We start from the raw sequence: 26,131 nt of genomic DNA, 5'->3' as shown, positions 1-26,131 counted from the left end.
CTTGTACTAAACTCTAGGATCAGATTTTTTACCCTCTTCTTACTTTTCACACAAGTGAAACTTTTACTCCTTGTGTAAAGGAACTATTCTTTTATGGCATTTCTTGAGCACTTCCACTATTCATTCGTCAGTTTCTATTTATTATCAAAATATGTGATTTGCTTCACCTCTGAGTCTATGTATTACAAATCAGATCCTGTCTTAAGACCTATTTATTTATTTATTTATTTATTTATTTATAATTTTATTTATTTTTATTTATGGCTGTGTTGGGTCTTCGTTTCTGTGCAAGGGCCTTCCCCAGTTGCGGCAAGTGGGGGCCACTCCTCATCGCGGTGCGCGGGCCTCTCACTATCGCGGCCTCTCTCGCTGCGGAGCACAGGCTCCAGACGCGCAGGCTCAGCAATTGTGGCTCACGGGCCCAGCCGCTCCGCGGCATGTGGGATCCTCCCAGACCAGGGCTCGAACCCGTGTCCCCTGCATCGGCAGGCAGACTCTCAACCACTGCGCCACCAGGGAAGCCCCAGACCTATTTATTTAATCATAAATTAATTTACTTAAAATAATGGGTTAAATATTCTATGAAAGATCTATTTAGAAAATACCTCTTAATAGCAAGATCAAATGTTTAAAAAATGGAAAGTGGGAGCCCCCTGATGGCCTAGTGGTTAGGATTCTGAGCTTTCACTGCTGTGGCCGGGTTCAATCCCTGGTCAGGGAACTGAGATCCTGCAAACAGTGCAGTGTGGAAAAAAAAAAAAAAGTTTAAAATTCATTATATGTAAATTCATTCATTTAAAAACATGTTAATTAGATCAGAGTCATTTTTTACTCACCCTTTTGTTTTTAACTCTCCCCCTCAAGTCATTTAGTCTGTTCATTGTACTTCTAATATGTCTTTCATATCTACCCCTTTCTTCCCATTTGTCTTTGTCTTGTTTCAGGGCTTCATTGTCCATCTCATGCACTGTTTGTTGTAAGACATCGTACTTGGTCTTCCCACCTCCAATCTAGCAACCCTCTGAGCCATTCTTTATTCAACAAACAAGCCTTTAGTGTCTTCTATGTTCCAGGCATGTGCTAGGCTCTGGGGATCCTGAGAAGATTAAGAACTCCCCAAAATTTCCCAGCTCACTAGGGAGACCAATTTGGAAAGAACTAGAATATACCATAACAGGTACAATAACAGTGGTATGAACAGAATGTTCCAAGAACACAAGCAAAGAATATCTATTCTGCCCTTAGCTGTTTCAGATCATATAATATCACTTCTCCTCAAAACCCTGTGTTGGGGACTTCACTGGTGGTGCAGTGGTTAAGAATCCACCTGCAGGGGACACGGGTTCGATCCCTGGCCCTGGAGGATCCCACATGCTGCAGAGCAACTAGGCCCATGCGCCACAACTACTGAGCCCGCGTGCCACAACTGCTGCAGCCTGCGCGCCTGGAGCCCGTGCTCCGCAACAAAAGACGCCACAGCAATAAGCCCGCGCACCGCAACAAAGAGTGGCCCCTGCTCGCCACAACTAGAGAAAAGCCTGCGTGCAACAACGAAGACCCAGTGCAGCCAAAATAAAATAAAATAAAATAATTAATTTAAAAAAAAAAACAACAAAACACTGTGATGATTCCCCATCAACTTCAAACTCATTATAGCATGTTATTCTGGCTACTTCATTGACTCCAACCTACTTTTACAGTTCTACACCCCTATCTTCAGTTATTTATTTTATTTTTTTTTTTGGCCATGTCGCATGGCATATGGGATCCTAGTTCCCCAACCGGGGATTGAACCTACGCCCCCTGAAGTGGAAGCACAGAGTCTCAACCACTGGACCACCAGAGAAGTCCTCCTACACCCCTATCTTCAACCTCTATGCCCTTCATGTTTCACCTTAACTGCTCCTACCTCCAAGAAGCCTATGCTCAGTTTACCTGGTACTTCCTTTCATTGTATATGCCTATCTCCCCACCTTCTAATTTTTTTGTGGATGAGAATCATGGTTAATTTATTTTTATATCCTCACCTCCCAAGTGCCTTATTTTAGTAATTTTCACATGGCAGAACCTCAACAAATGCTGAGCTGAAACTTGATTCCTATCAAATGATCCCAGTTTCTGGTAATCACAATAATTGCTCAAGTCTGTCAGCATTATCTTCATTATTTTAACCAGTAAGTCAGGGGGTTCTCTGAACTGCAGTGGTTCAGCGATACCATGTAAATAATGAATGTCCCCTGGAGTTGTGTAATGCAGTGGTCCCATTTCCCTGTACTAGGATATAAGAACTATGTTTTAAGATCTTATTTTTAGTTATCTTATTGTTAGGGTATTTTTAAGATAATGTTAGGTAACAGGTTTCTTGAAAAGTACTTAAGGTAGCATGAGTCTCAGACTCACACAACATTGATTCTAGATCTAGTTTAATTTTCCTTTTAATGACCAAACTTTGTCAATTAGTCTTCCAGAGGACTTGACAGTTCTAGTTTTTACTTCCTCCAGATAAACAGTGATTTGCAAACTCTAAGATTTAAAAACACTCCTTCATGAGAAAGACAAATATCATATGATAACGCATATATGTCGAATCTTAAAAAAGGGTACAAATGAACTTATCTACAAAACAGAAATCGAGTTACAGATGTAGAAAACAAATTTACAGTTACCAGGGGGTAAGGGGGAGAGGAATAAATTGGGAAATTGGGATTGACATATACACACTGCTATATATAAAATAGATAACTAATAAGGCCCTGCTGTATAGCGCAGGGAACTCTACTCAATACTCTGTAATGACCTATGTGGGAAAAGAATCTAAAAAAGAATGGATATGTGTATATGTATAACTGATTCACTTTGCTGTACACCTGAAACTAACACAACATTGTAAATCAACTATACTCCAATAAAAATTTTAAAAAAAAAGTCTGACACATGTAGTGGAATATTTAGGAAAGTCCAAAGAAATTACAGCTTATATAATGAAAAACTGGCATCGAGCAATACTTTATTGTGATTAAAAAGTCATGATTTTATGAATTACCAAAAAAAAACCCCAAAAAACAAACAAACAAACAAAAAAAACCACCACTCTTGCATTACAGGCATACTTCAGAGATACTGCAGACCACTGCAATAAAGCAAATATCACAATAAAGCGAACCACATGAATTTTTTGGTTTCCCAGTGCATATAAAAGTTATGTTTACACTATACTATAAAATGTGCAATAGCATTGTGTCTAAAAAAGCAATGTACGTACCATAATTTAAAAATACTTCATTGCTAAAAAATGCTAACCATCATCTGAGCCTTCAGTGAGTCATAATCTTTTTGCTGATGGAGGCAATAGAAATTGCCTCCATGCTGATGGCTGCTGACTTAAGCAGGTGGTGGTTGCTGAAGGTTAGGATGGCTGAGGCAATTTCCTAAAATAAGACGACAATGAAGTCTGCCGCATCAATTGACTCTTCCTTTCACAAACAATTTCTCTCAGCATGTAATACTTTTTGAGTTTTACCCACAGAAATCTTTTTAAAAATTGGAGTAAATCCTCTCAAACCCTGTCCCTGCTTTATCAACTAAGTTTATGTAATATTCTAAATCCTTTGCTGTCCTTTCAACAATCTTCATAGCATCTTCACCAGGAGTAGATTCTATCTCAAGAAACCACTTTCTTTGCTCATCCATAAGAAGCAACTCCTCATCTGTTCAAGTTTCATCATGAGATAGCAGCAATTCAGTCACATCTTCAGGCTCCACTTCTAATTCTAGTTCTCTTGCTATTTCTACCACATCTGCAGGGACTTCCTCCACTGAAGTCTTGAACACCTCAAAGCCATCCATGAGGGTTAGAATCAACTTCTTACAAGTTTCTGTTAATGTTGATATTTTGAACTCTTTCCATGAATTACAAATGTTCTTAATGGCATCTAGAATGATGAATCCTTTCCAGAAGTTTTTCAATTTCCTTTGCCCAGATGCATCAGAGGAATCACTATGGCAACAGTAGCCTTACGAAATGTATTTCATAAACAATAAGACTTGAAAGTCGAAATTAGGGACTTCCCTGGTGGTCCAGTAGGTAAGACTCCGCACTCCCAACGTGGGGGACCCGGGTTCTATCCCTGGTCGGGGAACTAGATCCCGCATGCATGCTGCAACCAAGAGTCCACATGATGCAACTAAGAAGTCTGCATGCTGCAACTAAAAGATCCCGTGTGTTGCAACTAAGACCCGGAGCAGCCAAAATAAATAAATAAATAAATAAATAAAATCTTTTAAAAAAAATGTTGAAATTACTACCTGATCCATGGGCTGCAGAATGGATGTTGTATTAGCAGGCATGAAAATAACATTAACCTCATTGTATATCTCCATCAGAGCTCTTGGGTGACCAAGAGCAGTAATATTTTGAAAGAAATCTTTTTTTCTGAGCAGTAGGCCTCAACAGCAAGTTTAAAATACTCAGTAAACCATGTTGTAAACAAATGGGCTGTCATCCAGGCTTTGTTGTTCAATTTACAGAGCACAGGCAAAATAGATTTAGCATAATTCTCAAGGGCTCTAGGACTTGGGGAATGGCAAATGATCACTGGCTTCAGCTGAAAGTCACCAGCTGCATTAGCTTCTAACAAGAGAGTCAGCCTGTCCTTGGAAGCTCTGAAGCCAGGCATTGACTTCTTTCTAGCTATGAAAGTCCTAGATGGCATCTTCTTCCAATAGGAGGCTGCATTGAAAATTTGTTGTTTAGTGTGGCCACCTTCATCTTGATCTTAGCTAGTTCTTCTGGATAACTTGCTGCAGCTTCTACATCAGCATTTGCTGCTTCACCTTTTATGTTATGGAAACAGCTTTTTCCTCAAACCTCATGACCCAACCTCTGCTAACCTCAAACTTTTTTCTGCAGCTTCCTCACCTCTCTCAGCCTTCCTAGAATTGAAGAGAGTTAGGGCTTTGCTCTGGATTAGGCTTGGCTTAAGGGAATGCTGTGGCTGGTTTGATCTCTATCCAGATCACAAGAACTTTTCTCCATATCAGCAATAAGGCCGTTTCACTTTCTTATCACTTGTGTGTTCACTGGAGAAGCACTTTTAATTTCTTTCAAGAACTTTTCCTTTGCTTTCACAACTTGGCTAACAGTTTGGGGCAAAAGGCCTAGCTTTCAGCCTATCTCAGCTTTTGATACGCCTTCCTCACTAAGCTTAATCATTCCTAGCTTTTGATTTAAAGCAAGAGATGTGCAACTCATTCTTCCACTTTAACACTTAGAGGTCATTGTCGAGTTATAAATTGGCCTAATTTTAATATTGTTGTGTCTCAGGGAATAGGGAGGCCTGAGGAGAGGGAGAGAGATGGGGAATGGCAGTAGGTGGAGTAGTCAGAACTCACAACATTTATCAATTAAGCTCGCTATCTTATATGGGCACAGTTTGTGGTCCCCAAAACAATTACATTAGTAACATCAAAGCTCACTGACCACCACAACAAATACAATAATGAAAAAGTCTGAAATGTTGCAAAAGCTACCAAAATGTGACACAGAGGCATGAAGTGAGCAGATGCTGTTGGAAAAATAGTGCCCATAGACTTTCTCAAAGCAGGGCTGCCACAGACCTTCAATGTGTAAAAAACGCAGTTATCAGTGAAGTGCAATAAAGTCAAACACAATAAAAGAGGTATGCCTGTTATCTTTTATATTAAAGAATCCAAATTTTTGAATAGTTTGATGTTGGATTTGAACATAATGAACCAGAAATATATTCAGAACTTAGCTAAATTTAGGTAACCCCCAAACTCAGATACAGCTTGTTGATAAAAATTGTCAACAAAGGACTTATGTCTAGAATATATAAAGGACTCTAAACTCTCAGAAAACAATCTGATTTAAAAATGGGCAAAAGACTTGAACAGAAACTTTACTGGAAAGGATATGTGGATGGCAAATAAGCACATAAAAATAGGTTCAGGGACTTCCCTGGTGGTCCAGTGGGTAAGACTCTGTGCTCCCAATGCAGGGGGCCTGATTTCGATCCCTGGTCGGGGAACTAGATCCCACATGCATGTCACAACTAAGAAGTCCTCATGATGCAACTAAAAAAATAGATCCCACATGTCGCAGCTAAGACCCGGTCCAGCCTAAATAAATAAATAGTTTAAAAAAATAGGTTCAACATCACCCGCCATTAAGGATATGCAAATTAACCTAAATAGACATTTCTCCAAAGAAGACATACAGATGGCCAAGAAGCACATGAAAAGATGCTCAACATCACTAATTATTAGAGAAATGCAAATCAAAACTACAATGAGGTATCACCTCACACCAGTTAGAATGGGCATCATCAGAAAATCTACAAACAACAAATGTTGGAGAGGGTGTGGAGAAAAGGGAACCCTCTTGCACTGTTGGTGGGAATGTAAATTGATACAGCCACTATGGAGAACAATATGGAAGTTCCTTAAAAAACTAAAAATAGAATTACCATATGATCCAGCAATCCCACTGCTGGGCATATACCCAGAGAAAACGATAATTCAAAAAGACACATGCACCCCAGTGTTCATTGCAGCACTATTTACAATAGCCAGGTCATGGACGCAACCTAAATGCCCATCGACAGACGAATGGATAAAGAAGTTGTGGTACATATATACAATGGAATATTACTCAGCCATAAAAAGGAACGAAATTGAGTCATTTGTTGAGACGTGGATGGATCTAGAGACTGTCATACAGATTTTTTTTTTTTGCCGACCCCCACCAACCTGTCATACAGATTGAAGTAAGTCAGAAAGAGAAAAACAAATATCGTATATTAACGCATGTATGTGGAACCTAGAAAAATGGTACAGATGAACCGGTTTGCAGGGCAGAAGTTGAGACACAGATGTAGAGAACAAACGTATGGACACCAAGGGGGGAAAACCGTGGTGGGGTGGGGATGGTGGTGTGCTGAATTGGGCGATTGGGATTGACATGTATACACTGATGTGTATAAAATTGATGACTGATTGAAAAAAAAAAGGATATGCAAATTAAAGCCACAATTTGATACCACTACACATATATTAAAATATCTAAAATACAAAATAATGACAACACCAAATGCTGGTGAGGATGCAGAGAAACCAGATCACTCATACGTTGCTGGTAGGAAGATAAAGTGGTCCAGCTACTCTGGAAAATAGTTTGGCAGTTGCTTTTAAAACTAAATATGCAAATACCATATGACCCAGCTATTGTATTTTGGGGCACGTATCCCAGAGAAATGAAAAATTATGTTCACACAAAAACCTGTACATGCATGTTCATAGCAATTTTATTTGTGATAGCTAAAAAACCAACAAGTCAACAAGTGAATGGTTAAAGAAACTGTGGTACATACATACCACAATCTCAGCAATAAAAAGGACCAAACTATTGATACAACAGCTTGAACAAATCTCCAGGAAATTATGATGAATGAAAAAGCCAATCTCAAACAGTAACATATGCATGATTCTTTTGTATAACATTTTAAAAACAGCTTTATTAGGATATAATTCATGGATTCATCCATTTAAAGTATACAGTTGAGTGGTTTTTAGTATATTCATAGACTTGTGCAGCCATATTGAACAATTTTTTACTTTTTAAATTGAGATATAATCCACATACCATAAAATTCACCCTTTAAAGTGTACAATTCAGTTTTTAGTATATTTGCAGTTGTGCAACCATCACCATGATCTAATTCCAGAACATTTTCATTATCCCCTAAAGAAACCCCATACCTGTAAGTAGTCACTCCCCATTCCCCCCTCCTCCTAGCTCCTGGCAACCACTAATCTGTTCTCTGTTTCTACGGATTTGCCTATTCTGTATATTTTATATAAATGGAATTGTACAATATGTTGCCTCTTGTGACTGGCTTCTTTTCATTTAGCATAATGTTTTCAAGGTTCATCCATGTTGGAGCATGAATCAGGACTTCACTCCTTTTTATGGCTAAATAATATTCTACTATACGGATATACCACATATTGCATATCTACTCATCAGCTGATGGATATTTGGGTTATGTCCACATTTTGGCTTTATGAAAAATGCTACAGTGAACATTCATTTACAAGTTTTTATGTGAATATATTTCTAATTCTCTTATCTATCTACCCAGGAGTGGGATTGTTGGGTCATATGATAACTCTATGTTTAGCTTTTCGAGTATATGACTTTTTTTTTTCAGTATATAACATTTTTGAAATGACAACATTTTAGAAATGGAGAAGAGATTAGTGGTTGCCAGGAGTTGGGGATGGGAAGGAAGTGGGTGTGGATATCAAATGGCAATGGGAAGGATCTTTGTGCTGTTAAAACTAATTGTTCAGTATTTGATTGACTGTTTAGAACTTGATACACACAAACACACAAATGAGTACAAGTAAAACTGGGGGAACCTGAATAATATTGGTGGATTGTATTGTATCAATGTCAATATTTAGGCTGTTACATTATACCATAGTTTTGCAAAATTTGGGAGAAACTTTGCAAAATTTACAGTGGATCTCTCTGTATTATTTCTTAAAACTGCAAATGAATCTACAATTACCTCAATAAAAATTTCAATTAAAATTAATAATAACTGGTTCTCATATATTTTTCTTTAGCTGCAAAATTTATATTGCCTCCATTCGCCCCTCCAGAGCTGGCTGCATCTACCAGCTTTCTACTATTTGCCTTTTTACTACACTAAGGGAAGAAAACATCTTATCTGCAAAAAACACTGTCATATTGCCCTCACAAATAAAATTTTCCATGAAAATCAAATTAAAAATACTGGCAAAACACATTAAATTTATCTTAAATTTAAGACACTAGGCCTTATTATACACATTATCAGTAATTTTTTTTACAAGTTGTTTAACTTTTTTTTTTTAAATTTTTTCTTGGCTGTGCCGCATGGCTTGTGGGATCTTAGTTCCCCAACCAGGGATCAAACCCGGGCCCCCTTCAGTGGAAGTGCCAAGTCCTAACCGCTGGACCACCAGGTAATTCCCTGTTTAACTTTTATTACTACAGCAGCCCACCTAGCACTATGCAAGAGTTTTAGCTCAATATCATACTGCCTAAACTAGACAACACAATCACCAACTGAATACTTTAATATTTATCCCTTCTATACCTGGTTTTTCCTAAATATAGCTCTTGCACCTGTTTCTCCATTATTGGACAGAAACACATGATAATTATTTTTGTATGTCCCACAAAGAGATAAAGTTAATTATAACAAAAGATTTAAATGTATGCAGTGAAGAGAAAAACTGTCTCATCAAGACAATTGTGCTCCTGTAGGATTAAATAATAGGTTATTGGAAAAGGGAAAGATGACTCACGCTGAAGGTACTCTACTGAAATCACTAGACTTTTTTTTTTTTAAATAAGTTTGACACAGTTAAACTGTCACTAATTTTTATTAAATTCAGAAAATGCCAATATGAGCTATGGAATACTTTTTAGTGTATATAGTATCTAAAATCAAGTCAAAATGAGCCCTTGTAGAGCCTTTTAGATATCTGTTTTGACAAATAGATGAAAAATATGTACAGGTACCAAATGCTTTATGTACATGTAGAAAATTGCTTTTAAGAAGCACTTGGAAATTCCTGAAAATAGCTTACATATTTTCTTTAAACAAGGTTTAAAACCTGTCTTTTTTGACAATTTGGTTTAAAAGGTTTTTTATGAATTAGGCATAGACATAAACCCTAATTGAATCCAAATCCAAATTATCAAAAATCCCAAACTTCAGAAGTGTTAGTAGTAAGTTATTCTGTGGAGAAGAAGAACAATGCTACCCATAGTAAAACTGCTACAATTTTCAGGGATTTGCATCACATTTTTTTCCTGAAAGAAAAAACAAATTAAGAAATGTCTCCAAAGTGTCATAAGATTTATTGTATCTATGTAAATTATGTTTAAATTTAATTTCTATTCACCTCTCTATGCTAAAAGAGGGAAAATGTTAGCATAAAAAATTGAAAGAATTATCTATCTATCTATTTACATGAAACCTGGAGTCAGGCTATTGATAGATAAGATAGCAGAAAAGAACTTTAATGAGGTCCTGAGCAGAAAAGAGGTCTCAAGGAATAAAGCCACTCTTATGGGCTGAGTGTGTCCCCTCAAAATTCATATGTTGAAGTCCTAACACCTAGTACCCCAGAATGTGACTGTATTTGAGGACAGGGTGCTTAAAGAAGTAACTATGTTAAAGAGATCTTTAGGGTGAGCCCTAATTCAACATGACTGATGTTCTTAATGAGAAGAAGAAATTTGGACACAGTGACCAAGCAAAGACACAGAGAACAGATGGCCATCTACAAGCCAGGGAGATAGGCCTCAGAAGAAACCAACTGTCTCATCATGAAAAAAAAAAAAAAGCAATTATGTGAGGTGATGGACTTATTAACCAACCTTATTGTGGTAATATTTTGCAATACGTGTGTATATCAAATCACCACGTTGTACATCTTAAATTTACATGATGTTATGTCAGTTATATGGCAATAAAGCTGGGGAAAACATTAAAAAGAAGAAACTAGCCCTGCTGACACGTTATGTTGGACTTCTAGCTTCCAGAACTGTGAAAAAATAAATTTCTGTTATTTAAGCCACCCAGTCCGTGGCACTTTATTATGGCAGCCCAAGCAAACCAATACAGACACCATAGATAGCTACTTATTCAAAAGGCTGGTCAATGTCCCAATAAAAGCATTTAGAACATTTTACTTAAAGGTAACCATAGAGGCAATACAGACATAAGCAGCCACACCATGTTACCTTTAACAATGACACTGGCCTTTGGGATTCCAAACTTGGTTACCTATCTCTTGCAACAAATATTTTAGGGTACTTGAGTTCAACTAAAGAATTCCTATAGGCACTCTCTAGTTCATCACAGGGTGTCAAGGGAAAAGTCAAGGCATTTGCTACAAATGTGGTTTCTTTTTCATCTGTTGATATTATTCAGATGTTTCATTAAGTATTTAATAAGAGCAGTGGGTATTTGCCATTTGGTACTATATTGGAAAGTGGGAACTCACCCTTTCCACTGAAAAATGCTTAATACATGTAACTATTATTATTTTATACATTTTGAGCATGGCAGTTCCTAAGCAATGTTCTAATACTACAGCATTCAGCAGTAACTCAAAAGCGGCACTACGTATTATACCATCTTCAAAGGGACTTCTCTGGCAAAAGACAGATTTGGGTCTACATTAGTGCTCCTTGGTGATAAGAGGTTTCAATATTGAGAAAACAGCAAAACTGAGTTCAGATATTACTTTGAGCCTTTTATCACAATGTTTCTCTCCCTACAGAGGATATAATTTCCCATGGTGTTTTATTTTCAGGTAATCCATATACCTCAGCTAAAAGATTCTTGTATTTCACCAACAAACCAGCAAGGTCAGGATGGACTGGGTCAGCTGCCCTTTTGTTGCACGTGATTGGGTTCCTGGTGGGAACCACTTCAAGAGGTGGATCAAAACAAACCTACAAAAAGAAATTTCAAATTAATTAATTAAACATGTAACCTATAAATCAAAAACCGCAATGTTTTAGCCCACACAAACTCAAGTAAGTAACTCTAAATAAAATACAACTTTAAAATATTCATTTTGAGGTGCTATCCTAACAAATAAAATAGGTCTCAAGAAAGTAGCAAGTAACATGTTAACCTAAAAGGCTACTTTACATTTTTCTAAAAATTCTTACCTGACAATTTACAACACCAGTGATAAGTAAATGCAGCACATCTAATAAACATAATTTCTGAGAGTGTAGGAATCAAGAAAACACATATAAAATGTCTGGGGAAATTTTAATTCACATCTAGTAAAACCTTTACAGAAACTTGAACTATTATAAGGTCACTGATGAAAGATTTACCAGTATTTGTTTTATTTTTGATTATAAATCAATTCCTATGCTTCTATCATTACACAAATTGATTTTTTTAAAAAATCTGATTTCAGTAAATCAACATCAATTTTGTGTTTCTTTCACACCTTACTGAGGGTAAAAATTAGGGAGATTTACCTGTATTGCAATATCTCCTCCTATTGTCAAAAGAGTGTATAATGTTCTAAATTTTAATTAGCATAACTGGTTAAGAACAAAGTTTATATGATTCAAATGAAGCCAAGAAAAATGTGTTAATCTAAATCTCTAAAAAGTATAAATATATCACATGGTGCTTAATGTATTAAAGGAACAAAATACATTTTTCTAAAGTTATCAGGTTTTAGAATTTTATGCTTACCAAGATACTAGGAACATAGGCCTGCACGAGAGAATACAAAATAACTATGTTTAAGTGTTTAAAAAAATAGAGAACTTTTGAAAATGTGATTAAGTCACAAGAGACCACAAAGAATTAACATATTGGAAAACATGTTGGAAAAACAACCAAATAAGACTCTTAGAAATAAAAAGTGTAATAGTTTTAATTTGAAAACTGGACACATTAAAAAGCAACTTAGACATAGCTGAGGAACGACTGAACTCAAATATGAAGGAAATTATCAAGCATATAGGAAAAAATAAATGGTGAAAGAGAGTTTAAAGGCAGAGAGATTGAAATGAGAAGGCCTATCATACATCTATTTGGAGTCCAAGAAGGCTACATTCTAGAGAATGGGGAAGAGACACTATTTGAAGAAATAATGTTTTGATAATTTTACAGAATTGTTGAAAGACACCAATCTAAGTGGTCTAGCAAATCCCAAGAAAAGTGACTAAAAAGAATTTCTTTACCTCCACACTCATAATGAAACTGCAGAACATCAAAGAAAGATCTAAAAAGAGGATAATAGAAAGGACAGATAATTACAAAGAAATAGCAGTTAGACTGGTGAGTGACTTCTCAATAGTAACAGAGGCTGAGAAACAGCAAAATGATATCTGTAATGTACTAAGAAAAATATATCATCTTTTACTGAGTCAAGATGCACAAATTTTCACATCTCTGCAACTGGGCTGCAGCTTAAAGTTGATGCTAATTCATATATGGATAGGTTAGCTGAAAACATACTTTCGAATTTCAAAATAGTGGATAAAATAGTAGTATTTCTTCAAATCAAGGATATAAGGTAACTGCCAACCAGAATTTTATACTTAAATTATGTTTTAAGATTAAGAGTAAAATAAAGATATTTTAGACAAACAAAAATTGAATTTACCACCAATAGGTTCTCACTTAAGAGTATTCTAAAGGATGCATTTCACATAGAAAGAAAATGAACTCACAAAGTCTGAGATACAAGAAAGACTAGTAAAAAAAAGAACAAACAGTAAATATTATGTGGGTATATTTATATAAGCGTTAATTAATTTTAAAAGTGTGATTTATGGTATTGAAAATAAGGAATAGAACCAATGCAGGACAAAAAAAGCATATACACTGAGAGGAGAAAAACAGTTTAAAGCACTATAAAATATTTATATTTCTCAAGAGTAACCATACAGATTTCAGTTAACTTTGCTAAGTATATATGTTAAAACAGCTAATATAACTAGTTAAACAATAGTCATACAGCATATAATTTATCAACTAGTAGAAAAGGAAAAAATGGAATGAGAAAAAAGAAATAAATGCAACACAACAAAACGAAAACAATCAGTTTTTGGTATGATAGAAGGGGGGAAGAGGAAACAAAAATAATGGGACAAATAGATTACACATATGATGATAGAAATACACCCAAATAATCAGTAATATCAATAAATGCAAATGGACTAAACTTTCCAGTTAAAAGCAAAGATTATCAATGTTATTCAAAAAAGCAAAAAACTGAAAACAACCCACATGTCAAATAAGAGTTTAATGGATAAGTAACTTATGGTATATTTGTACAATAGAATAATTATTGAATAATTGTACATAGATCAACACAAATCTCATGAAGTAAAAGAAGTAACAAAAACACAAAAGCAGTATAATTCTGTTAAATAAACTTTTAAAACAGATAAAATTAATATTTATTAGGGATACATATATGAGTGATAAGACTAGGAAGAGAAGCAAGGGAATGATAGACACAAAACTCAAATATCCACTATTTTTAAGTTTAGGTGGGAGTAAAGGGATTCAGTTAGTAAGGGGCACACAGGAAGATTCTAAGGTACTGGCAGTGTTTTATGAAACTAGGTGATGGGTTCATAGGTATTTGTTTTATTAACTAATCTGTGTGTATACATTTTATAGTTCTTTTCTATTTTTTTATTCTATTTTTTCTATATTCTTTTATTCTTTTTATTCTATGTTTTAAAAAATGCATTCACAAAACAAAACTACATATTTTTTAAGATGCATATATATCCAAAGACATACGTCAAACATATTAGACTGAGATGAGATAGAAATGGAGATGGAGAAAAAATAAAGTGAGAGGGGCCTTGCACAGAAAGATGATACTGTACCATGAACTAAGCATGATTAACTTGACAGTGTACCTGAGATCTAAAACAAAAGGGCAAACTGATTAAAATGTGCTAAATGTCTTATTTTTAGTACACTACAATATCACTAAGATTTCAAACACCAATAATAAAAAGAAAAAAATAATACTATGTTCAATTAGGTTTTTAATTTATAAAAGTAAGAAATATTCAACCAGCAATTAATTTTTGTAGTCAAGTTCTTTCAAATACAGCTTGAAAACTTTTCTTATTTCATAGTTTAGAAGATATGAACAAGGAGACATGCTGTACAAGAATACTCACTGCAGCTTGTTTATATAAGAAAAAACTAAAATGTATAAAAACTGATATATTACTATAATTTGTAATGGAATTCTATGCAGCAGTTAACATGCCCAGACTAAATTTATGTGAATCAAAAAGAACTACTCTCAAAAACATAAGATTGAGTGCAAATAGCAACGTAGAAAGTTATGTCTAGTAGAATATCATTTATGTAATTTTTAAAGTCCCCAAAACAACATAAGAAGCATTCACATATATCTAAAAACATGGACATAAAGGCTATACACTTAGTTCAGAAGTTATCTCTGAAAAGGAAAAAAAATGGTCCAGGATGGTCCAGTAGTACTTTCACATAGACTTGTAATAGCAGCTGCCCTAACACCCTCATCTCTCACCACCCCAGACCCTGGGTCCATTCACTTCCCTTACAATACAGTAACCAAGATGACTAATGCTCAGCAGCAGAGGCCCCAGGGCCTGCCCCAGTGCTAGGAGTGGCAAAGATCTTTACTGGTTGATGTCTGATCCTACTGTAAAATTTATTTATATCATCCATCCCAAGAGTGAAGAATGGGATCGGAGGTTACAAAATGGTCTTCAATTTTGTCAGTGAAGTTTTATTTCTTAAAAAAACAAGTGAAGCAAATTTGGAGAGAAATGTCAAATTTAAATCTGCGTGGTAGGTACATGGCGTTGTATTAGTCTCTGTACTTTTCTGTATGCTTGAAATTAAACACACAAAAACTAAAGTTTACAAACATAATACAACTGACTTTTAAAATCACAAACTATAAGGACATTATCAGAGGATAAGAAAAATTTTATGGTACTATATTATAGTTATAATTCAATTTAGATTTTAATATATATTAGTCCCAAAGAAAACATACGATATTATTTTTAAACTTACTGTTGCAAACTCAAGCTTTTTGTCTTATAATTGATTTAAAATAAAGTTCATAGTTAAATGAGGACATGTTGAAAATAAGATAATTACTTTATTAATATAAACTTTATAATTTTATAATGTACCAATATTTAAATATATTTTTATGGTGTTATCATATTTCATGAAAAATGGTAAAATAATTTTTTAAATTCCTAGAGGGATTCATGAGCATTTATGTACTTGAAAGGAGTTAAAGGTTGTGGAACACTGTCATTTTGCATTGTATCAGTTACTTCTTTTCCCCATTTTTATAGAGGTATAGTTGAAAATTAAAATTATGTATATACTTAAAGTATGTGACAATGTTTTGATACATGTATACACTGTGAAATAATCTTCACAATCAAGCTAATTAACATATCTATCGCCTCACACAGTTACCATTTTTTCTTTTTTTTGTGGTGAGAACATTTAAGATCTACCCTCTTAGCAAGTTTCAAGTATACAATATAGTATTGTTAACTATAGTCATATTGGTGAACATTAGATCTCCAGAACTTATTCATCTTGCATAACTAAAACTTTGTACCCTTTGACCAACACCTCCCCATTTCCCTTTTCCCTCTACCTCTGGAAATCACCATTCCACTCTCTGCTTCTGTAAGTTTGACTGTTTTAGATTTTACATATACGTGAGATCACGTAGTACTTGTCTTTCTTTGTCTGGCTTATTTCAATTAGTAGAATGTCCTCCAGGTTCATCTATGTTGTTGAAGATGGGAGGATTTCCTTCTTTTTCACAGGCTGAATGATATTGTTTTTAAAGAATACATATATCACATTTTCTTTATCCATTCATCTATTGACTTATTTTAACGTAATACATTTCCTTTCCTAAGAAAGAAACTAGGCTTGTCATTCTCATTTAAAGCAAATAGGGGATGGAAATAAACCACCCCCCTAAGCCTCCATCTTCACCCCCCAGCTCAAACTTCATCTCCTAGGAGCTACAAGCTAAAGAATAGATGGATCAGTCCACTGGTCTTAAAAATATCAACGGAAGATATATCATCTGATCCAAGAGGGTATTTAATTTCCAGAGTCCCATTAGGATGAGGCCCTAATAAAGCTGCATACCAAAGGGGTAATATGGGACAATAGAAAGGTGATGGGAGTCAGACTACTCAGTTCTGCTCCTAAATCACTGTGGCCCCTCTCCAGTGTTCAGTTTGCTAATCTGCAAGATGATGGGGTTGGATCAAATTAACTCAGAGGCCCTTTACAGTCTATTTTTATACTGTTTTGGGATTGTGGGCCTTGGTGAAATATCAGAACCACCAAAAAAGCAAAAATAAGTAAAATCCACTTTGAGGTTCCATTAGATTCAGATGTTTCATTGCTTCTTGTTCTAGAGTCAAGCCAGGAATCAAAAGAAGTGAGAAATCATTTGACCTCATGTCTTGCATCATTCATTAGCAAAGGGTGCTAGCACAGGCAAGTGGGCAAACAGAACTGAACTTTCCTTTCTTTTAGCTCTCACTTGTGCAAGAGATTTACCTCTTCCTCCTGAAAATGGGGGAAAAAAATAAATGCCAGAGTACAACTCACCCCTGGGCTATTTTTCCGAGATGTGTAAGCTGATAGATGCCTGAGTTCCGATGGCTTGGCCTTGTGGGGCCCTTTGCTTTGGGCAGTAGCAAGCCTGCCTGGATTTGAATGGTTTAAAAACTGGAGAGGGCTTGACATGCTGGAGATAAAAGAAGAATGAAACAGATCTAGTAATGGTGAACTAAAGTGCTTCCAAGAAGAGTTTGCAGAGAATAGTCAGGAAGAGATGCTGAGGTCTGCCCAGAGTCAACGAAGTCTTCGGGAAGGTTCCACCTCAGATCCTTACAGTTTAGCCAGACCTCAGAAGGAGGTGCCCGCTGAACCTGTTGCTTGGACACAAGACAAATCTAGTTTCTAAAGATAGTATCAAAACACTGTTTAAATTATAACTGGTTGAAAACAGCCTGCTGATATACATATATGCACTTATAGTATCATACTTAAATGCTACTTGTGAATCATATCTTTAGACACTTTTCCTTCATTTTCAATTTCTGAATCAGAAATGCTAACTATATCTCTCAAGATTCAGCTAAAAGATAACGTCTAAAATGAGTTAACAATATAGCATGTGATAGCTCATAGTGCTCTTTCTGTCCCAGAGGAACAAAAAATGTAACCTCACATTATGAATGATTTTTATAAATTCAATCTCCCAAGAACTCAATACTGCCTTAAATTCATTTTCCCTATCCATTTCAATTCCATATATTATCTTTCTTTTCTAAAGTGAAAATAAAAGAAATAGAAGAAAGACATCTTCCAAATTAATACCCATGTATTTTATTAAGTGAAAAGATGAAGATTTCTTTTTTAAGATCAGAGAATGTACTCTAGTGGGAAAAAAGTGGCATTTAGAAACTGTGCACTGGAAGGGCTGCAAGTAAGTGGGGTATGAGTTTCTTTTGCTGGTGGTATCTCCCAGGAAATGGAACAGCCCCAGAATGAGAGGAATTTTTATAAGAGGAGGAAAAAAAAAAAAAAATTCAGGTGGGTGTGATTTGAAGAACATGGAACAGAAGTATGAAGCCCTGGTTTTCTTTACTAACCCTGAAATCGGTTTTGAAATTCCTCTATTAATTTATTCTAGATTTATTGATACTGAAGACACTTATTAAAGAACAATTGTCTTTAATGAAACTTTAGTCTCGTCTTCATTTTAATTATTTGATACTTAAAATCATTACTATATCAATTCCTTTTCTAAGAACCAAAGAAGAGACTTAAAAGAACAACTAAAATTTTGGTGAATTGAAAAGGGAGAATAAACTGCTCCTCAGTCCTGGCACAAGAATCATACTGGAGACAAAGGTCTTCTTAAGAATCCTATTCTCTGCTTTTATTTTTATTTCCTTACCATTTTATGAATCTTGTGCTCTATTAAAAACTTGTTAGAGTTTGGTACTGGCACAAAAACAGAAATATTGATCAATGGAACAGGATAGAAAGCCCAGAGATAAACCCACGCACATATGGTCACCTTATCTTTGATAAAGGAGGCAAGCATATACAGTGGAGAAAAGACAGCCTCTTCAATAAGTGGTGCTGGGAAAATTGGACAGATACATGTAAAAGTATGAAATTAGAACACTCCCTGACACCATGCACAAAAATAAACTCAAAATGGATTAAAGACCTAAGTGTAAGACCAGACACTATCAAACTCTTAGAGGAAAACATAGGCAGAACACTCTATGACATACATCACAGCAAGATTCTTTTTGACCCAGCTCCCAGAGAAATGGAAATAAGAACACAAATAAACAATTGGGACCTAATGAAACTTAAAAGCTTTTGCACAGCAAAGGAAACCATAAACAAGACCAAAAGACAACCATCAGAATGGGAGAAAATATTTGCAAATGAAGCAACTGACAAAGGATTAATCTCCAAGATTTACAAGCAGCTCATGCAGCTCAATAACAGAAAAACGAACAACCCAATCCAAAAATGGGCAGAAGACCTAAATAGACATTTCTCCAAAGAAGATATACAGATGGCCTACAGACACATGAAAGAATGCTCAACATCATTAATCATTAGAGAAATGCAAATCAAAACTACAATGAGATATCATCTCACAGTGGTCAGAATGGCCATCATCAAAAAATCTAGAAACAATAAATGCTGGAGAGGGTGTGGAGGAAAGGGAACTCTCTTGCACTGTTGGTGGGAATGTAAATTGATACAGCCACTATGGAGAACAGTATGGAGGTTCCTTAAAAAACTACAAATAGAACTACCATATGACCCAGCAATCCCACTACTGGGCATATACCCTGAGAAAACCATAGTTCAAAAAGAGTCATGTACCAAAATGTTCATTGCAGCTCTATTTACAATAGCCAGGACATGGAAGCAACCTAAATGTCCATCGACAGATGAATGGATAAAGAAGATGTGGCACATATATACAATGGAATATTACTCAGCCATAAAAAGAAATGAAATGGAGGTATTTGTAATGAGGTGGATGGAGTTACAGTCTGTCATACAGAGTGAAGTAAGTCAGAAAGAGAAAAACAAATACAGTATGCTAACACATATATACGGAATCTAAGGGAAAAAAAAGCCATGAAGAACCTAGTGGCAAGACGGGAATAAAGACACAGACCTACTAGAGAATGGACTTGAGGATATGGGGAGGGGGTGGGGTGAGATGTGACAGGGTGAGAGAGTGTCATGGACATATATACACTACCAAATGTAAAATAGATAGCTAGTGGGAAGCAGCCGCATAGCACAGGGAGATCAGCTCGTTGCTTTGTGACCACCTAGAGGGGTGGGACGGGGAGGGTGGGAGGGAGGGAGATGCAAGAGGGAAGAGATATGGGAACATATTGTATATGTATAACTGATTAACTTTGTTATAAAGCAGAAGCTAACACACCAAAAAAAAAAACAAAAAAAAAAAAACAAACTTGTTAGTTTCACTCATATTGCCTCTAAGAAAAAAGCTACTATGTGAGCCAAAATATATCCCCAGAAGCATGAACTGATCCTGCAGTATCTCAAGTACCACCTCCTTCCTTGATTCACGCAAGGTGAGGGTAATCTCTCTCTCCTCCTAACTCTTATAGTATACGAGCTATACTTTTCCTTTGATCGTTATCTCATTCAATATTGTATCATGGGGACTTCCCTGGTGGCACAGTGGTTGAGAGTCCGCCTGCCAATGCGGGGGACACAGGTTCAAGCCCTGGTCCAGGAGGATCCTGCATGCTGCGGAGCAACTAAGCCCGTGCGCCACAACTACTGAGCCCACGCGCCACAGCTGCTGGAGCCCGTGTGCCTAGAGCCCGTGCTCCGCAACAGGAGAGGCCACTGCATGAGAAGCCCGCACACCGCAGCGAAGAGTAGCCCCCGCTCACTGCAACTAGAGAAAGCCCGCGCCCAGCAACAAAGTACCAACGCAGCCAAAAATAAATAAATAAATAAATTTATTAAAAATATATATATTGTATTATGTAAAAATCTTAGGTCTCCTACTAAATTAAAGGTACATTAAGAGCAGAATCTATTTCTGGTTTATCTCTATCATCCCATATGAGGAACGAAAACTACAGATTGAACAACTAAAGAACCCAACAGGTTCTTTCAAAAAAAACACCCTTATATACATATACAAAGTTAACTTATATAGGTGATAGTACTGTTCTCCCAAACTTACCTTATAGAAGTATAATAAAAATATAATAGGAGTCTGAAGTAAAAAATAAAATATGGCAATATGACACAATTATTCTGTGAATTTAGGTTTCTACATAACTTTATTTTTTACACAGTCATAAGATTTATCAATACTCACATTAGAGGACTTCCCTGGTGGCGCAGTGGTTAAGAATCCGCCTGCCAATGCAGGGGACATGGGTTCCAGCCCTGGTCCGGGAAGATCCCACATGCCGCGGAGCCACAAAGCCCGTGTGCCACAACTACTGAGCCTGTGCTCTAGAGCCCACGAGCCACAACTACTGAGCCTGCGTGCCACAATTACTGAAGCCCGTGTGCCTAGAGCCCACGCTCCACAACAAGAGAAGCCCCCCGCAATGAGAAGCCTGCGCACTGCAACGAAGAGTAGCCCCGGCTCACCGCAACTAGAGAAAGCCCGTGCACAGCAACCAAGACCCAACACAGCCAAAAGTAAATAAGTAAAAAATAAGTAAATTAAAAAAAAAAAAAAACTCACATTAGAAAGATACAGTATGCTATGCTTCATTTAGTGGAAAGTAAAAACCATAAATTTTTACCATATCAGGCACAAGAGAAAATTCCAAATCCAAGGTCAATTCTAGAAGAAACCTGAATTGGCCAGTATGAGTGGCTGCCCTGCACTATTTACCAAAAGAACGTTTGCACATCAAAGGAGCTGTTGCTAGGAGAACGTATCACAGAGGTCCAGGGAAGGGCAAAGAGACCTCCTAAAGTGATAAAGTAAGGCCTGTGGGTCTTTACTTCCCTAATTAATGAAGTGAAAACATAAAGTGGTTTCATCAAGCATGAGCGAACTTAACAACTCTTAGGAAAGTGATCCCACTGAAAGTAAACATTCCGGCAAAGGTAAAACTTATATTTTGGGGCTTTCTCTTGTGAAATTCTTGGAATAGGTCAAATTTTTGTACTTCAATACTTACACCTTATCAAGAAAGAAGTATTTTGAAAGGAGGAGAAAAATGATGATTCCATCTACTATTCCTAAAGCAAGAGATGATTTGTCTGAAAAACTGGTATTCTAATTCTAAGAAATTATGTCCCTATTATGTATTCTTGATACCAGAATCACTAGAATTATACTTCAAATATCATCTAATCTAGTGGTTCTCAACCCTGCCCACCCATTAGAATCTCAAAGATAACTTCAAAAAATACTGATACTCTGACACTACCCCAAGTTCTGACTTAATTGGTCTGCAGTGGAGAGCCTAAGCAGAAATATTTTTTTTTTTCTTCCCCGCAGTTGCATTTTTAATTAATTAATTAATTTATTTATTTATTTTTGGCTGTGTTGGGTCTTCGTTTCTGTGCGACGGCTTTCTCTAGTTGCGGCAAGTGGGGGCCACTCTTCATCGCGGTGCGCGGGCCTCTCACTATCACGGCCTCTCTTGTTGCGGAGCACAGGCTCCAGACGCGCAGGCTCAGTAATCGTGGCTCACGGGCCCAGTTGCTCCGCGGCATGTGGGATCTTCCCAGACCAGGGCTCGAACCCGCGTCCTCTGCATTGGCAGGCGGATTCCCAACCGCTGCGCCACCAGGGAAGCCCCAGAAATATTTTTAAAAATCTACACAGGTAATTCTAGTGTGACTTTAGGGTTGAGAATGACTGTTCCCCTATCTTCATTTACATATGATAAAAATTAGGCAGGGATAAAATTAGTATTAATAGGAATGAGAGTAATAGTTTAATAACTAAACCAGGAAAATAAGAAATATCCATTTTTTCCCTCTAAAACTAGATTTTAAAAATTACATCCCCAAGCAGCAGAAACATAACTATGAACAAGACAGGAAATTTCTTATAAAGCTGAAATTCTGGTGGAAAAAGAAAAAGATAGTAAACAAGTATATAAATAAATAAAATCATTTTAGATAGTGTTCAGTGCTGTGAATAAAATAGGCTAATGTGATAGTAACGAGGAGGTAAGTGAGGGGGCAGTTTTTGATAATGTAATCAAAGAAGGCCTGCTTTGAATATATTAACATAAATCATATTATACATTTTACTGGATAACCTGCCTTGATCATTTAACAATTTGTGAAAGTTATCTTCCAGTGCATCTATAGTATATATCCATTGTTCCTTTAACAACTTCATCCATCCTGATGGAGATTTTATTGTTTTTTACTATGGAAATTGATGCTGTGAGGAACACTTTTATACATATATGTTTGTATATACGTGTACTTATTACTCTAGGATGAATTCCTAGAAGTGGAATTACAAGATCAAAGAAAGCACACATTAAAGTTTTGATAGATATTATCAAATAACCCTCAAAATTTTTGTAAAAATGGAACTTCTGCAGAAAGGATACACATTTTTTCAAGCAACTGCCATTAACAGGATTTGAATAAAAATATTTTATCTTTCTATTCTCTGTGAAATGATCGGTTCTCAGTCTTTATCTTATTTGACCAATCTGCAATATACTCGGCAGAATTAGTTACCTCTTATTCCTGTGAAACACTTTCTTCTTCACTTGTCTTCTAAGGCTGCATGCTCTCGGAGTTTATTCTCATAACACGCTGGACTCCTCAATCTTCCTTCCTGGTTCCTCCTCATCTCTTTGAATTCTAAACATTGAAGTGTCCTAGGCATCAGTCCTAGGTCCTCTCTCTACCTACACTCATTCTCTTCCTGGGCGCTCATCCAATCTCACGGATTTAGCTATCGTATCTCTTGTTTATATGAATATCACTAAGATATCTGGATGTCTAAGAGGCATCTAAAAACATCTAAAAACTTATTTCATCTCTGTAATGGCAACTCCATCTACCAGTTGCTCAAACCAATCCCTCGCTTTTTTTTTCTTACACCCTACCTTCCTCTCTTTATTGAGGTTTCTGCTCAAGTCAGATTCCCCAGAGAAGCCTCTCTTAGCACACTTCTAAAACAGCACTCTCCTGCCTCCCACCACCATTCCCTATCCTCTTAGCTTGCCTATTTTTTAAAAATGCTAGGTCTCAATATCTAAAATTAGAGCACATATTTCTTTAATTGATCATTAGCTGATGGGGGGGCAACTTTATTAGTTCACCGTGGTATCTCTAGCACCTAGAGCAGTGTCTTTTGTTGTTGACACAGTAGCTACTCAGTAACTATCTGCTCTATGAATGAATGAATTAATTGTACAGGTCACATAGAGATATTACAGTTGAAAACCAGGCCGTTAAGGTGCAAAGGCAACATATTTGAAACATCCAGTTTTGGTCCTAATTCTAGGCACAGCTATGCATCTTTGACTAGTTATCCTTCAAAGTCTATTTCTACATCTGTAAATCGGGGTTTATGTCATCTCCCTCAGCAAACAAGAAGCTGTAGTCAATATCTATTTAGTATTACAATCACAAAAGTTTCACTACCTGTAATTTTCCAGGAACATCTGCTTCAATTTTCGTCTTAATTTCAGTTGTCCAGGTATAACATAATGTGACGGTATGTATTCAGAAGTCCCTAACATTTTAAAGTTATTATACAGTTGGCCCTCAGTATTTTTGGGTTCCGCATCCTCAGATTCAACCAACCTTGGGTCAAAAATTATTTAAAAAAAAAGTTCCAGAAAGTTCCAAAAAGCAAAACTTGAATTTGCAGCATACCAGCACCTATTTATATAGCATTTACCCTGCATCATTAATCTAGAGATTACTGATCTAGAGTAATCTCGGGAGTATGCACGGGAGTATGTGCTTAGGTTATATGTAAAAACTACGCCATTTTTTATAACGGATTTCAGCATTTGCGGATTTTAGTATCTGTGGGTCGGTCCTGGAACCAATCAGAAACTTGCAGGCCCAGTCCTCGCAAACACCCCAGCTGCCTTCCAAGAGGGAGGAGTGTCTGCCCCTGTCAGTCACTAGGCATCCAGTTTACGTAAGGCCCGCGTCCTTTCTCCAACCCCAGATCTGCGTGGGGGAATCTGGCAAAATCTAGACTCGCAAAGCTGACGACCCTCCCCGTACTGGCCAACTTGGGGTTATCCACACCCTGAGGGAGCCACGCGGCGCTCCAGCTCCACCGACCTGAAACAGCGGGTTGGGTTTCAACCATGGCGGAGCATCAGCTTCACCTGAGGAGATTTTAAAAACAGTCAGAGGCGCCACCCAGACTGTCCGATTCAGTTTCGGGGTGGGGGCCCCGACACCAGTCTGACGCAGCCGGGGAGCGAGAACGCCGGACGCCGCCCCACACTACGCAGGTCTACCCCCTGCCGGCCAGCCCGGCGCCCAGCCAAGCTCCCCACGCGGGAGCCGGGCCGGAACACTCCAGCAGAAGCCCCGCCCCCTTAGCCCGCGCAGGCCTCCCGCGCCAGCCAAACTGGTCTCCTGCGAGACCGCCCCTCGGCTCCGCCCCCTGCCCCGCCACCGTAAGGCTGGAATCGGGGGTGATTCCCTCTTCAGCTGCTTCCCCGCCCACACGATGGCGCATTCTGGAAAGGGTCCTTCCACCAGCCAATCATTTCTTCCATCCAGTCTTCCACAGAGTTCCCTCATCTTCCCGTGGCATTTCAGACCCTCCCTCTATTCAGCTTTTCGCTGCTTGAGGGGCCTACGTCCGTCTGGACCGCGCACGCGCGCATCCAAGTCCAGGGGAGCGCACGCGCAGTAGCAGGGTCGGTCTGGGCGGTCGCTAAGCACGTGTGTTGGGCAGTCCCGCGCAGCAGTGGCGAGAGTCGAACCTCGATTTTGTCGGTGACCATTGTGGGCAGCGGACTTACAGAGGTCATGGCGCCGGCGGAAATCCTGAACGGGAAGGTCATCTCCGCGTAAGGACCTGTCGTTGTTAGGGCGTGTTGGGCTGCTGGCGAGGGCTGTGAGCAGGGTGTGCAGGTCCCTAAGGACCCTTTTTTTTTTCTTGCTGGGGGGAGAATTGTAGCCTAAGAGTCTGGCCAGACGGGTGGGGAGGGAGGACATTGTCCTGAGCCCTTCACACCTGAAGACCGGTTCCCTACAACCAAAGAAAGGGGCCTGGTGGCTGTGCCCGCTGGCTCCTATGCTTCTGGGACAAGTCCTCTTACTCACCCCGACGACTATGCTCCCAGAAGTGCAGCTGCCAGACGAGAGAGTAGTTTGGGTTGCCTGCAGCATCCCAGTCAGAACTCAGAAATCCAGTTAATTCCCTTGCCCTGTAATTTGGAGGTGAGGAGACTGAGATTAGTGAGGTAACAAGG

General features: G+C 37.6%; 2 protein-coding genes across 13 annotated transcripts in view; one reads left to right on the top strand and one right to left on the bottom strand.

Moving 5' to 3' along the window:
* Positions 1 to 25,453, bottom strand: part of LOC309626120 (uncharacterized protein) — a 59,028-nt gene extending 33,575 nt beyond the window's left edge. For 3 of the 11 annotated variants that reach the window (XM_082386577.1, XM_082386584.1, XM_082386576.1), the window contains exons 1-4: positions 24,984 to 25,453; positions 24,327 to 24,417; positions 17,250 to 17,388; positions 11,411 to 11,539 (exon numbers count right to left, since the gene is read on the bottom strand). In XM_082386577.1, the coding sequence (XP_082242703.1) occupies positions 11,411 to 11,539; positions 17,250 to 17,388; positions 24,327 to 24,417; positions 24,984 to 25,011 (387 nt within the window). In that variant the 5' untranslated portion in view covers positions 25,012 to 25,453. Of the gene's footprint in view, positions 1 to 11,410; positions 11,540 to 12,802; positions 12,844 to 17,007; positions 17,208 to 17,249; positions 17,389 to 23,411 lie in introns of those variants that run through there. The other 8 variants (XM_082386581.1, XM_082386580.1, XM_082386583.1 and 5 more) reach the window with 8 other exon arrangements.
* The window catches only part of MTHFD1 (methylenetetrahydrofolate dehydrogenase, cyclohydrolase and formyltetrahydrofolate synthetase 1), a 59,719-nt gene continuing 59,037 nt past the window's right edge, over positions 25,450 to 26,131 (top strand). Inside the window, exon 1 of one of the 2 annotated variants that reach the window (XM_082386482.1) lies at positions 25,450 to 25,726. In XM_082386482.1, the coding sequence (XP_082242608.1) occupies positions 25,686 to 25,726 (41 nt within the window). In that variant the 5' untranslated portion in view covers positions 25,450 to 25,685. The remainder of the gene's footprint in view (positions 25,727 to 26,131) is intronic. The other variant, XM_082386481.1, reaches the window with a different exon arrangement.

Source organism: Balaenoptera borealis (assembly GCF_965194805.1).
Source record: "Balaenoptera borealis genome assembly, chromosome: 3".
NCBI lineage: Eukaryota > Metazoa > Chordata > Mammalia > Artiodactyla > Balaenopteridae > Balaenoptera > Balaenoptera borealis.
The sequence above is the reverse complement of the archived record's forward strand: the minus strand, read 5'-3'. Positions and strand labels throughout refer to the sequence as shown.